General features: G+C 39.6%; 1 protein-coding gene across 1 annotated transcript; it reads right to left on the reverse strand.

Moving 5' to 3' along the window:
- Positions 1–9,225: 9,225 nt before the first annotated feature.
- COX7B (cytochrome c oxidase subunit 7B) lies at positions 9,226–14,031 on the reverse strand. Its single transcript, NM_175795.3, has 3 exons — positions 13,870–14,031; positions 11,327–11,451; positions 9,226–10,193 (listed from the first exon to the last, which is right to left on the reverse strand). Exons 1-3 carry the CDS (start codon positions 13,922–13,924, stop codon positions 10,116–10,118), a joined length of 258 nt encoding a protein of 85 aa, NP_786989.3. The 5' UTR covers positions 13,925–14,031; the 3' UTR covers positions 9,226–10,115.
- Between the last annotated feature and the right edge of the window lie 279 nt (positions 14,032–14,310).

Raw genomic sequence — 14,310 nt, forward strand, 5'->3', positions numbered from 1 at the left:
ATTTTGAGTTGATTTTTGTGTGTGCTGTGCATTCTCAGTCACTCAGTCATATCTGACTCTTTGAGACCCTGTGGACTGTAGGCCACCAGACTCCTCTGTCTATGGGATTTTCCAGGCAAGAATACTGGAGTGGGTTGCCATTCCCTACTCCAGAGGATCTTCCTGATCAAGGGATCAAACCCACGTCTCCTGCACCAGCAGGCGATTCTTTCCCACTGTGCCACCTGGGAAGCCCTATATGCTGTTAAAATAAATGCCCAAGTTCATTCTTTTGTATGTGGCTATCTAGTCTCATTTGTTCAAGAGACTATCCATTCCCCATTGTGTATTTTTGTCACTAATTCAGTACAGTTGCAAGTTACAAAATGAACTTATAAAAATCAGTTTCATTTCTATGTTTTAACAATGAATCATCTCATTTATTGATTAACAACAAAACGTTTATGAGAGAAAGAAAAAAAATGAGAATGGAGACACATATGATGTTCATTGATGAGAAGACTCAATATTGCTAAGATGTCAGTTCATCCCAAATTGATATGTATATTTAATTAAATAACAATCAAAATACAGCCAACTGGGGGCTTCCCTGGTGGCTCAGTGGAAAAGAATATGCCTGCCAATGCAGGGGACACAAGTTTGATCCCTGGTCTGGGAAGATCAACATGCTGCAGAGCAACTAAGCCTGTGTGCCACAACCTTTGAGCCTGTGTTCTAGAGCCTAGGAACCACAACTACTAAGCCCAAGCATTGCTACTACTGAAGCTTGTGCACCTGAGAGCCCCAGCTCCGCTTCAAGAGAAACCACCACAGTGAAAAAACCTGAGCACCACTACAGAAAAGCCCAAGCAGCAATGAAGACCCAGCACAGCCAAAACTAAAAAATAAATAAATAAAATTTAAAAACAAAAAACACAGCCAACTGTGTGAAAAATGGTACAAATGACTTGAAAAAAAATACTATTTGGCAATTTTTCATATAATTAAACATACCCTACCATATGACTCAGCAATCCCATTCTTAAGTATTTATCAAAGATTAATAAAAATATATATCCACAAAAAAATGTACAAAATGTTGTACAAAAAATGTTTAGTGACTTTATTTATAATAGCAATTGGAAAAAGTCCAAACATCTATAAAAGGAAAATGGATAAATAAATGATGGTGTATTCAGACAATAAAAGGAAAATTTTAAGACACATGCAATAGCATGTATGAATATCAAAAATATTGTATTGCACGAGGGAAGCCAGCAACAAAAGAGAACATGTACTGTGATTCCATTTATATGAAGTTCAAAGAAGGCAAATAAACTGTGGTAATAAAAATCAGAAAAGAAAAACAATAAACTATCTGAAAAGGGAATTAAAAATCCCATTTAAAATAGCATGAAAATATAAAACACTTAAGTAAACTTAAGTAAGGAGTTGAAAGACCTTGTACACTGAAAACTTTAAGATACTGATGAAAGAAATTTGAAATACAAATAAATAGAAAGATATCCCCCCAAAAAGCTCAAAAATTTTTACTTCATAGCTTTTTTAAATTCATGTTTTAGTTTCATAATTTTTACATGTGCGTTATTTGGAGTTGGGACAGAGATCTCACCTCACACTACCTTCATATCACTGTTCTAAGCCCTCAACCACTTCCCCATTTATTCATTCATTTGTCCAAGATTTTAAAAATCTATAGAACTCCAAAGATGCAAAGAACATTAGAGTATCTATCACCCTTAGATTAGACAGTATTGAGATGGCTAAAATGTAACAATACATTTTAAGTGTTACATTTAAGTGGTACAGAAAGCATTTCAGGAAAAAAATGTATTTTTTATTCCTGAATCTGTCATTTTAAAAAGCAGCCAAATTCTAGAATTTTTTAAACTATAAATATTGAAAGTAAGAGGGAGAGGCTCTGTGTTGCTAATTTTGAAGCAACATGTGGTCTTTTCTTGCTTTCTCTCATTAAACATCAGTCATAAGATGTTGGGGGAAAATAATCACAGGATTATTTATATTTTCATCTTGAACCACTTAACAAGTTAAACAGTTGCAGAACTAAGTACACAAAATGGAAATATTATTGTGAAATTGTAAAAGTGGCAAATAGTATCTGTATTTACATGTTTATAATAATTTTTATCCTGTTTCAAATCCCTATTAAGCCTTGACAGGCAATACTTTAAAAACTGCCAATAGAGCATATACTGCTGCTGCTGCTAAGTCGATTCAGTCATGTCCAACTCTGTACGACCACATAGACGGTAGCTCACCAGGCTCCCCAGTCCCTGGGATTCTCCAGGCAAGAACACTGGAGTGGGTTGCCATTTCCTTCTCCAACGCATGAAAGTGAAAGTGAAGTCACTCAGTCGTGTCCGACTCTTAGCGACCCCATGGACTGCAGCCTACCAGGCTCCTCCGTCCATGGGATTTTCCAGGCAAGAGTACTGGAGTGGGGTACCGTTGCCTTCTCCAGAACATATACTGAGGAAGCCACAATTGAAACAGACACATGTAGCCCAATGTTCACTACAGAACTATTTACAATAGTTAGGACATGAACACAACCTAGATGTCCATAGACAGATAAAGAAGCTGTGGTACATATATGTATAATGGAGGATTACTCAGCCATAAAAAGGAACACATTTGAGTCAGTTCTAATGAGGTGGATGAACCTCAGTTCAGTTCAGTCAGTTCAGTTGCTCAGTCGTGTCTGACTCTTTGCGACCCCATGAATCTCAGCACACCAGGCCTCCCGGAGTTCACTCAAACTCATGTCCATCGAGTCAGTCATGCCAACCAGCCATCTCATCCTCTGTCGTCCCCTTCTCCTCCTGCCCCCAATCCCTCCCAGCATCAGGGTCTTTTCCAATGAGTCAACTCTTCACATGAGGTGGCCAAAGTATTGGAGTTTCAGCTTCAGCATCAGTCTTTCCAACGAACACCCAGGACTGATCTCCTTTAGGATGGATTGGTTGGATCTCCTTGCAGTCCAAGGGACTCTCAAGAGTCTTCTCCAACACCACAGTTCAAAAGCATCAATTCTTCAGTGCTCAGCTTTCTGTATAGTCCAACACTCACATCCATACATGACTACTGGAAAAACCATAGCCTTGACTAGATGGACCTTTGTTGGCAAAGTAATGTCTCTGCTTTTTTAATATGTCATCTAGATTGGTAATAACTTTCCTTCCAAGGAGTAAACGTCTTTTAATTTCATGCTGCAATCACCATCTGCACTGATTCTGGAGCTCAAAAAAATAAAGTCTGACACTGTTTCCACTCTTTCCCCATCTACTTCCCATGAACTGATGGGGCCAGATGCCATGATCTTCGTTTTCTGAATGTTGAGCTGTAAGCCAACTTTTCCATTCTCCTCTTTCACTTTCATCAAGAGGCATTTTAGTTCCTCTTTACTTTCTGCCATAAGGGTGGTGTCATCTGCATATCTGAGGTTATTGCAGCCATGAAATTAAAAGACGCTTACTCCTTGGAGGGAAAGTTATGACCAACCTAGATAGCATATTCAAAAGCAGAGACATTACTTTGCCAACAAAGGTTCGTCTAGTCAAGGATATGGTTTTTCCTGTGGTCATGTATGGATGTGAGAGTTGGACTGTGAAGAAGGCTGAGCGCCGAAGAATTGATGCTTTTGAACTTTGGTGTTGGAGAAGACTCTTGAGAGTCCCTTGGACTGCAAGGAGATCCAACCAGTCCATTCTGAAGGAGATCAGCCCTGGGATTTCTTTGGAAGGAATGATGCTGAAGCTGAAACTCCAGTACTTTGGCCACCTCATGCGAAGAGTTGACTCATTGTAAAAGACTCTGATGCTGGGAGGGATTGGGGGCAGGAGAAGGGGACGACAGAGGGTGAGATGGCTGGATGGCATCACTGACTCGATGAATATGAGTCTCAGTGAACTCCAGGAGTTGGTGACGGACAGGGAGGCCTGGCATGCTGCGATTCATGGGGTCGCAAAGAGTCGGACACGGCTGAGCGACTGATCTGATCTGATCTGATCTGATGTTTCTCCTGGCAATCTTGATTCCAGCTTGTGCTTCTTCCAGCTCAGCATTTCTCATGACATACTCTGCATATAAGTTAAATAAGCAGGGTGACAATATACAGCCTTGATAAACCAGTCTGTTGTTCCATGTCCAGTTCTAACTGTTGCTTCCTGACCTGCATATAGGTTTCTCAAGAAGCAGGTCAGGTGCTCTGGTATCCCTATATCTTTCAGAATTCTCCACAGTTTATTGTGATCCACACAGTCAAAGGCTTTGGCATAGCCAATAAAGCAGAAATAGATGTTTTTCTGGAATTCTCTTGCTTTTTCGATGATCCAGCAGATGCTGGCCATTTGATCTCTGGTCCTAGAGCCTATTATACAGAGTGAAATAAGTCAGAAAGAAAAACAAATATCATATATATATGGCATCTAGAAAGGTGGTACTGATGAACCCTTTTTGCAGGGCAGCAATGGAGATGCAAAGATGGGCTCGATAAAGGACAGAAATGGTATGGACCTAACAAAAGCAGAAGATATTAAGAAGAGATGGAAAGAATACACAGAAGAACTGTACAAAAAAGATCTTCACGACCCAGATAATCACAATGGTGTGATCACTGACCTACAGCCAGACATCCTGGAATGTGCAGTCAAGTGGGCCTTAGAAAGCATCACTACGAACAAAGCTAGTGGAGGTGATGGAATTCCAGTTGAGCTATTCCAAATCCTGAAAGATGATGCTGTAAAAGTGCTGCACTCAATATGCCAGCAAATTGGGAAAACTCAGCAGTGGCCACAGGACTGGAAAAGGTCAGTTTTCAGTCCAATCCCAAAGAAAGGCAATGCCAAAGAATGCTCAAACTACTGCACAATTGTACTCATCTCACACGCTAGTAAAGTAATGCTCAAAATTCTCCAAGCCAGGCTTCAGCAATATGTGAACCATGAACTTCCTGATGTTCAAGCTGGTTTTAGAAAAGGCAGAGGAACCAGAGATCAAATTGCCAACATCCGCTGGATCATAGAAAAAGCAAGAGAGTTCCAGAAAAACATCTATTTCTGCTTTATTGACTATGCCAAAGCCTTTGACTGTGTGGATCACAATAAACTGGAAAATTCTGAAAGAGATGGGAATACCAGACCACCTGATCTGCCTCTTGAGAAATTTGTATGCCGGTCAGGAAGCAACAGATAGAACTGGACATGGAGCAACAGACTGGTTCCAAATAGGAAAAGGAGTACGTCAAGGCTGTATATTGTCACCCTGCTTATTTAACTTCTATGCAGAGTACATCATGAGAAACGCTAGACTTGAAGAAACAGAAGCTGGAATCAAGATTGCTGGGAGAAATATCAATAACCTCAGATATGCAGATGATACCACCCTTATGGAGAAAGTGAAGAGGAACTCAAAAGCCTCTTGATGAAAGTAGAGAGTGAAAAAGTTGGCTTAAAGCTCAACATTCAGAAAACGAAGATCATGGCATCCGGTCCCACCACTTCATGGGAAATAGATGGGTAAACAGTGGAAACAGTGTCAGACTTTATTTTTCTGGGCTCCAAAATCACTACAGATGGTGACTGCAGCCATGAAATTAAAAGACGCTTACTCCTTGGAGGGAAAGTTATGACCAACCTAGATAGCATATTCAAAAGCAGAGACATTACTTTGCCAACAAAGGTTCGTCTAGTCAAGGATATGGTTTTTCCTGTGGTCATGTATGGATGTGAGAGTTGGACTGTGAAGAAGGCTGAGCGCCGAAGAATTGATGCTTTTGAACTTTGGTGTTGGAGAAGACTCTTGAGAGTCCCTTGGACTGCAAGGAGATCCAACCAGTCCATTCTGAAGGAGATGAGCCTTGGGATTTCTTTGGAAGGAATGATGCTAAAGCTGAAACTCCAGTACTTTGGCCACCTCATGCGAGGAGTTGACTCATTGGAAAAGACTCTGATGCTGGGAGGGATTGGGGGCAGGAGGAGAAGGGGACGACAGAGGGCGAGATGCCTGGATGGCATCACTGACCTGATGGACGTGTCTGAGTGAACTCCAGGAGTTGGTGATGGACAGGGAGGCCTGGCATGCTGCGATTCATGGGGTCGCAAAGAGTCGGACATGACTGAGCGACTGATCTGATCTGATCTGATCTGAATGGAGATGCAGACATAGAGAACAGACTTGTGTTCTGTTCTGGACAAGGGGCGAGGAGGAGACGTTGGGACAAATGGACAGAGTAGCATGGAAACATATACATTACCATATGTAAAATAGCCAGCCAGTGGGAACTTGCTCTATGACTCCGGGAGCTCAAACTAGTGCTCTGTGACAACCTAGAGAAATGGGATGGTGTGGGAGGTGGGAGGGAGATTCAAGAGGGAGGGGATATGGCTTCCCTGGTGGCTCAAACAGTAAAGCGTCTGCCTGCAATGCGGGAGACTCGGGTTCAATTCCTGGGTCGAGAAGATGCCCTGGAGAAGGAAACGGCAATCCACTCCAGCACTCTTGCCTGGAAAATCCCATGGACGGAGGAGCCTGATAGGCTACAGTCCATGGGGTCGCAGAGTCGGACACGACTGAGCGACTTCACCTTCACTTTCATGGCTGATCCATGTTGATGTATGGCAGAAATCAATACAATTATCCTTCAATGAAAAATAAATATTTTTAAAAACTGCCCATACATTTAAATCTTAGGCCTACAGTTAACTATTTCAAAAAGGATCGCTCTTTGTCCCTCTGCGTGCATGCTCAGTCACATTCCACTTTGTGACCCCCATGGACTGCAGCCCACCAGGTTCCACCATCCATGGGATTTTCCCAGTAAGAATACTGGAGTGGGTTATCATTTCCTCCTCCAGGGGATGTTCCTGACCCAGGGATCAAACCTGCATCTCCTGTGTCTTCTGCATTACAGGTGGATTCTTTTTTGTTGACCAAGGAAGCCCTTGACCCTCTACACCCATCCACATAAAAATTCACTTCAGGACTTTACCTCCCTGGTTATCATTTGTAGTTGTCAGTGTGCATAGCCTTAACTATTAAGATACAAATTCAGACCCAAATTTAAAATCTTGACTCACTTTACACAAAATTAAGATGGCTTTTAAGTGGGCTTCCAATTATTAGCAAGTTGGTTTGTAACTCATTAACAGTGTCAAGCTTTCAAAGAAACTTACTGAAAGGCAGAAACCAGAAAGCTTTATCAGAGTATCAGTCTATTAGCTCTCTACTTTTTATGTAAAGTTTATTGTTATGAACTCCAAGATCTTCTATATCCTTAAGTCACTGGGTCTTTCCCTCACTTTTAAAACACTTCATACCTCTAAATGAATCATCCCCAATCTCCCTTATCACTGCATGAGCATACCAACACTTTCAAAATTACTGTATTAAACTGAGTTTTCAAATAGAAGGGAATGTCTTTAAGTACATCAGTTTTCCTGGCATTGAGCAGATAGTAGGTGTCCTCCAAATGCATATGAAGTGGTTATTGATATCACTCAACATGTGTCTCTACAACTGCCACAGTACCTAGTTCTAAGTAAGCTTAATTAAAATAGAATGTGTGCTAAAAGTTTGAGTCTAAGAATGGCATTTATGACCTTCACCCTAATTTATCTAAATTCTTCAAACATATTTTATAGGGGAACTAACTGGATAACCTTCACACAGAATGAGTGCATCTGTGAGAGGATAAATCTTCGAATACACTAAGAAAGCCGCAAGGTCAGAATATTGTGATAGCACAAAACAATTTAAACTACAGCTTCATTTCTGGTAGGGGCCATAGTAGTTTTATAACTACTCATTAGGCCAAGATTAACGATTAAGTTTTAAAAAGTATTTTCAAAGATGCAGACTACCACCATCAGACTTTACCACATAAGGCAACACATGCTAGTAAAAGTCATACTATTTCTTTTTGCCTATTAGAACAGGTGACAATTATCACTTATCTGACAAAGTGGTACTAATTATACTGAAAATTACATTAGAAATTCTTTTATTTAATTAGAGGCTAATTACTTTACAAAATTGTATTGGTTTTGCCATACATCAACATGAATCCGCCACGGGTGTACATGTGTTCCCAATCCTGAACCCCCGTCCCACCTCCCTCCCCATACCATCCCTCTGGGTCATCCCAGTGCACCAGCCCCAAGCTTCCTGCATCCTGCATCAAACCTGGACTGGTGATTCGTTTCTAATGTGATATTATACATGTTTTCAATGCCATTCTCCCAAATCATCCCCCCTCCTCTCCCACAGAGTCCAAAAGACTGTTCTATACATCTGTGTCTCTTTTGCTGTCTCCCAATCAGGGTTATCGTTACCATCTTTCTAAATTCCATATATATGCGTTAGTATACTGTAATGGTGTTTTTCTTTCTGGCTTACTTCACTCTGTATAATTGGCTCCAGTTTCATCCACCTCATTAGAACTGATTCAAATATATACATTAGAAATTCTCAGTGCCAACTGAGGAACAAAGGTTGAAAGTTCCTTAGACATTTTATTTTGCTTAATAATGTTGGTTACATGCATTTGAATACTTTTTACATTCTAAATATGACATGTTCAAATTTAAACAAATAGTGGCACTATGTAGTTTCTAATCTTGGAACCTTTTATTGAAATGACATTCAAATAATTTTTCCTACTTAAGACTTGAAATTACTGGCTTTGGTACATTTAATGAGAAAACAGGACATGTTGCCATAAGAGCAATTCTTTTAGTATTTCATATATTGAGTAAACATTCTATAAATGTTTGCTTAAATATAAATCCTTATCTACATCAGGAAATTCTGGAGATTCCTAAGTCACTTACCTGATAACCTACATTATAAGTGAATTTTAGAAATCTTTTAATTTTGCCAATGGGTTTCCCTGGTGGCTCAGTGGTAAAGAATCCACTGCCAATGCAGGAGATGCAGGTTCAGTCCCTGGGTTGAGAAGGTCCCCTGGAGAAGGAAACGACCATCCATTTCAGTATTCTTGCCTGGGAAATCCCATGGACAGAGGAGCCTGGTGGGGTACAGTCCATGAGGTCGCCAAAGAGTTGGATGCAACTTAGCAACTAAACAATTAAGCAATACAGATAGGTTACTCAACTCAAATTTCATTCTCTGCTTACTTGAGCACTATAAACAAACTACTACAAGAGGCTTACTTCACAGCCTTTGAACAAGGAGTAAAGCAGCACATGGTTTAAGATATTGCGCTTTATTCAGTTACTATTTTACACATAAAATCCAATGTTATAATGAATTCAGGACAATCCACAAATCCAGAAGTTGGTACAGTTACAGAAAGCCAACAGCAGAGGTCACTAATAGATAAGTGAAAGTAAAACCACATCTCACAGATCTTCAATAATATCATAAACATCTCAAATAAATATGCTGAAAAGGTTATTAAGATAAATGTACCAAGGGAGCCAAGGAGCTAGCTAGTCTTCAAACATCTTAGGAGTTCATTTGATAAGACCAGTTTTCTCATGGATCTGGTGACAACTTACGTTCTCTTGGCAGGAGTTAAAAGGACTTAATAATGGCAATTCCAAATATAAACATAAACAAGACTGAAAAGTAGATATAACCAAGATATGGACACCAAGTTTTAAACTCAAAAATGACCAAAGTAACTCTGTGATAAGTTATTCATGAACTGTAATTTCAGCCTACCATAAAGTTGACTTCCAGGTGATAGCCAAACTTTCCTTTCAAACTACCTAAGACAGAAAAGCTATTCAAGAAGTTGTACAAACCCCGCTGCCCTGTCCCCTCATTCACCTGCATACAGAGGTGCATCAGCGTGGCCTCCAGCTCAGGCTCATGTCAGCACGAAGGAGGCAGCATAGGGCATTAAAAAAATTGTACAGTGTTTTGACCTTAATATTAACACAAAGGTTAAATAAATAAAAGCAACCAAGCTTGGTTTCATTTACAAAAGAAACAAACAAACCTACAATGAAGGTTTCAAGTATACTTTATTTCTTCAAACATGCTATATTTTAATGGGTACATAGTACTTTTACTTGGAATTAATTATGAGTTGATTTTGAAACAATTCAGTATTAAATCAGCTGGGATGATTACTGTTCTCTCCATTCCTTTGGGGTGACTCTGCCAACAGGTGATGGGTTCCACTCTATTCCAATTTGTGTTGCCATCTGTAAGAATTAAATTGCTGTCAGTTATCAGTTATGTTTAAATCAGAGTCCATGCTCCCTTGGAGATTATTTCCTAAAGTGGCAAAGGTATTCTGCTCTATAGGTTAAAAACACACAGTGCTCTCCATGTAGGCCAAATCTAATTGCTGTTCTAATTCTCTAGGGTAGTGCTGTTCAACAGAACTTCCAGAGATGACAGAAATGTTCTGTATGTGCACTGTCCAATACAGTAGCCACTAGCCACATATGGCTAGTGAGCAACTAAGATGTAGCTAGCATGACTGAGCAAGTACATTTTAAAAATTTTTTAATTAATTCATATTGATACTTCACATTTCTACACTACCTCCTCAAAATATTGTTTTATTCAACCACAACTACCTAAGTACTGCCAAGGAGGACATTTGTAATATCCCTTCATCAAGGAGCATTTCACCTCCAAAAATGTCCGTGATAACACATTTATTCAACATCTGTTCACTCTTCTAATTAAGTACACACTTAGACTCCTACTTGAACCATCAAGTACAGTAACTGGTAAATAAGACTGGTAAATGTTAGATGTAAAAAACTAAAATATTAAAAGCAAGTCATTTTATATCTCATCCATCAAAAACACTGTACTCAGTTCCAAGGGTAGAATGCAGAAGACTGACTAAGCAAAGAAAGGTGACTTAAGATGATGAAAACTCCGGAAACCATATAACAAAATGACTGATAGAACTAAGAATGTTCAATATGAAAGAGAAGATCCAGGAAACATAGAAATTTTCTAGTATCTAATGGCTGATACATGGAAATATGATCAGAACTTGTGTTGCAATGGAATGATGGGTAAATATGGAGGAGGCCTATTTTAACTCAATATAAGATCTTTTCAACAGCTACACAATATGGAAAAGACTGCCTTTTGATCCATAAGTAACTTGTTATTGGAAATGTTAAGAACAGATGATGAACTAATGCTCAGTGCTGAGGAAAAGTTCCTGCAATGAGTGAGTAATTACGTTAGAAGATCTCTAAAGCCCCTCCTAACTAGAAATGTACACTACTGTGTGAAAACATTTTGAATACATAAACTAAATGGCAATAAGAAAAATCTAAAACAGAGATTATCAGTCAATAGTACTTACATATACCCATACAGCAACACAGAAAGTGGCTCCACTAGCTAATACAGCATTACCATATTTGTCATGGAAATCAGGTGCCCGCTTTTGATGGATCTGCCTTGCCACTGCTTGCTGAATGCTTTGAACTTAAAGAAAAAGAAAAAAAGAATACAGGAGCATATCTACCAATTATCAGGAAAAGAGAACATTTGTAATTGATATTACCACTTAAGGAAAGCCAAGGAAGTTACTCTATAGCATTATGCAGTATAATAAAATGTTAAAACATTGTATCTAAAAGCAAAGTTGCATACTTTGAAATGCTTCACAAATAAGATGAATTGACAAATGGATAATATGTGATATAACAAATAGTGCAAAATGTTAGTTGTAGAATCTACATGCTGGGTATGTGGGTGTTCATTAGACAATTATTCCAACTTTTCAATATGTCTGAAATTTTCCCCAATACAATCTTGAGTGGGTAAAACAAAGAACAAGTGATGACAGTAACATCCACGATAAATCGGTATTTGTATAATCCTTGAACTTGGCTCCTACTTCATTAATCTGAGTATTTATGATTTTGATTTTCACAAAAGTTTACTCAGCAGTGCTCAACAACTTGAAAAGTTTAATACATAGACACTGTTCTCAGGTAACTTCCAGTCTAGAGAAGGCTATTATATACACAGACACAAACCATTATAATATAAGGAGGTAAAATGTTAGCTAAGCACTTTGAATAGCAGGTACGATTTGGTTATGTAGATATGGGAAAAAGAAATCTGAAAAAAGCAGAAACAGAAAACCCAGTGTACTATAATACCAATCACGTCTGAAGGATAAGTTGTATAGATTAGTACATGTGTGCTAAGTCGCTTCAATTGTGTCTGACTCTGCGACCCTATGGACTGTAGCCCACCAGGCTCCTCTGTCCAAGGGGTTTTCCAGGCAAGAATACTGGAGTGGACTGCCAAGTTTCTTATGTCTCCTGCATTGGCAGGCGGCTTCTTAATCACTAGCGCCACCGGGAAGCCCCTATACATCAGGAGCAGGAAATGAAGCCACTTTTTTGGTAGAGCTAAGTTTCTGAGCAGAATGACAACATTAAAACTTTGCCATTACCGTTATTTCAGTAGAAATAGTTTCCTATTGGAGGCACCTGGGGGGCTTGGGAAAGAACGTTCTTAGCTCACCTTTGGTTACATTTCCAATGGGCAAATCTACAACATTTCACAGTATATTCTGTTCTAGAGCAGTTAAAAGTGAGCATGTGAATTCCGCATTGAAAGTAACAACTCCCAAACCCCGTTCCCTAAGGTCCAAGGCCCTACCTTCTCAAAAGGCAAAGAAAATAAGATTACCAAACAGTTCTGCAACACCTCATGACCTCAACACTCATGCTACACAAGTGGATTTCTTTAGACCTCTTCTCTGTGACAAAAAACGGTTCAGTTACCACCTATTGATAATTTTATATAAACCTCAACAACTCCATGAGGTAGGTATATTTACTAAGCCCCTATTTTACAAAAGAGGAAAATGAAGTTCAGAGATGTTAAATTATTCGCCCAAAGTGAAAAGGGAATAGACGTGGCTTTCGGAATATGAAAAACCAGTCAGGCAACTATTTTTTGTTATTATCAAAGGTGCTTCAGTGTTTCGTACACAATCTAGTAATACTTCTAATGACTATAAGCTGAAAATAAAAAGGTAGCTAAAGAACTAAATGCTAATTGCTCAAGGTCACTTTCATTGTAAAACTGTTCACGTTACTCAAGGTCACCTTCAGTGCAAATGAAGTATGGAAATGACTTCTACTTCTCTAATCTAGAGCATTCTCAATACATAACTCTGGTTTCAAATTTTCCCTGTACTTATCTAACTTTTCAGTTCAGTTCAGTCGCTCAGTCATCTCCGACTCTTTGCGACCCCATGAATCGCAGGATGCCAGGCCTCCCTGTCCATCACCAACTCCCGGAGTTTACTCAAACTCATGTCCATCAAGTCGGTGATGCCATCCAGCCATCTCATCCTCTGTCGTCCCCTTCTCCTCCTGCCCCCAATCCCTCCCAGCAGCAGGGTCTTTTCTAACGTTTAGGTAAGAATAAAAACAACCACAATTATTCAGTTAATAATCCACGAAAAACATAAATGCCAAAGTGCTACCATTTAGCAGGTAGCAGCACTGCAATGAAACCAGGAATAGGATAAGAAGCTCTTTTGCGGGTAAATTGTATCCCCAAAGCTAAAATTTATGAAATTACTTAAGGAACAAGAAGTGTTTACTAAGTGTCCCCCTTGAAATTGTAGGCTACCATATAATGAAACAGAGCAGGGTTATGACTCCAGTAACAGAAAGAGAGCTGGGAAACCAAACAGAAACGCTGTGCAATGAGGCTAATGCTAAGGACATCTTCCCAATTACTTAGCGTGCGGTGGGAGACCGAGCCTTTAGAATTACAAGGTCGAGCTGCAGATGGAAGGAAAGGGCACGAGAGACCACGAGCACAAAAGAATAAAAGTTGATTGGAAATGATCTGTTTACAATTTTTGCTCACCTCTCAGACGACTTAGTGCGTTTTTGGCCAAGGGAAACATCCTGAGGTTGAACATAAAATGGCTGCAACTACAGCTGCTGGTCTCTAGCAATTCGGCGTCTAGTACCCTTGCAGAGTCCTGAAAAACAAAATGGCTCTCGGCTGCGCTCTTCGAAGAGATTTGATGAAATCTCTCGCGAGACCTGTAAAGACCTATAGAATTCGTCCTCTTTACAGCACGCAAAGATACACGCCTTTTGGGAAATGTAGTTTCACGCTTTATAAATGACTTAGGGTATTTATTGAACAATGAGGAAATCGCTTGCCTTGAAGCCAGGTTTAGGGCTCTTTAGAGGGGAACTGAGACATTAATCTTAGACTAGTCATCAGAAGCATCAACTTCAAGATAGTGTTCAGAGGCTTGAGCTTGTATCTCGCTCCACACTAGCCAGTACTTTCTGT

Source organism: Bos taurus, chromosome X (genome assembly GCF_002263795.3).
Source record: "Bos taurus isolate L1 Dominette 01449 registration number 42190680 breed Hereford chromosome X, ARS-UCD2.0, whole genome shotgun sequence".
NCBI lineage: Eukaryota > Metazoa > Chordata > Mammalia > Artiodactyla > Bovidae > Bos > Bos taurus.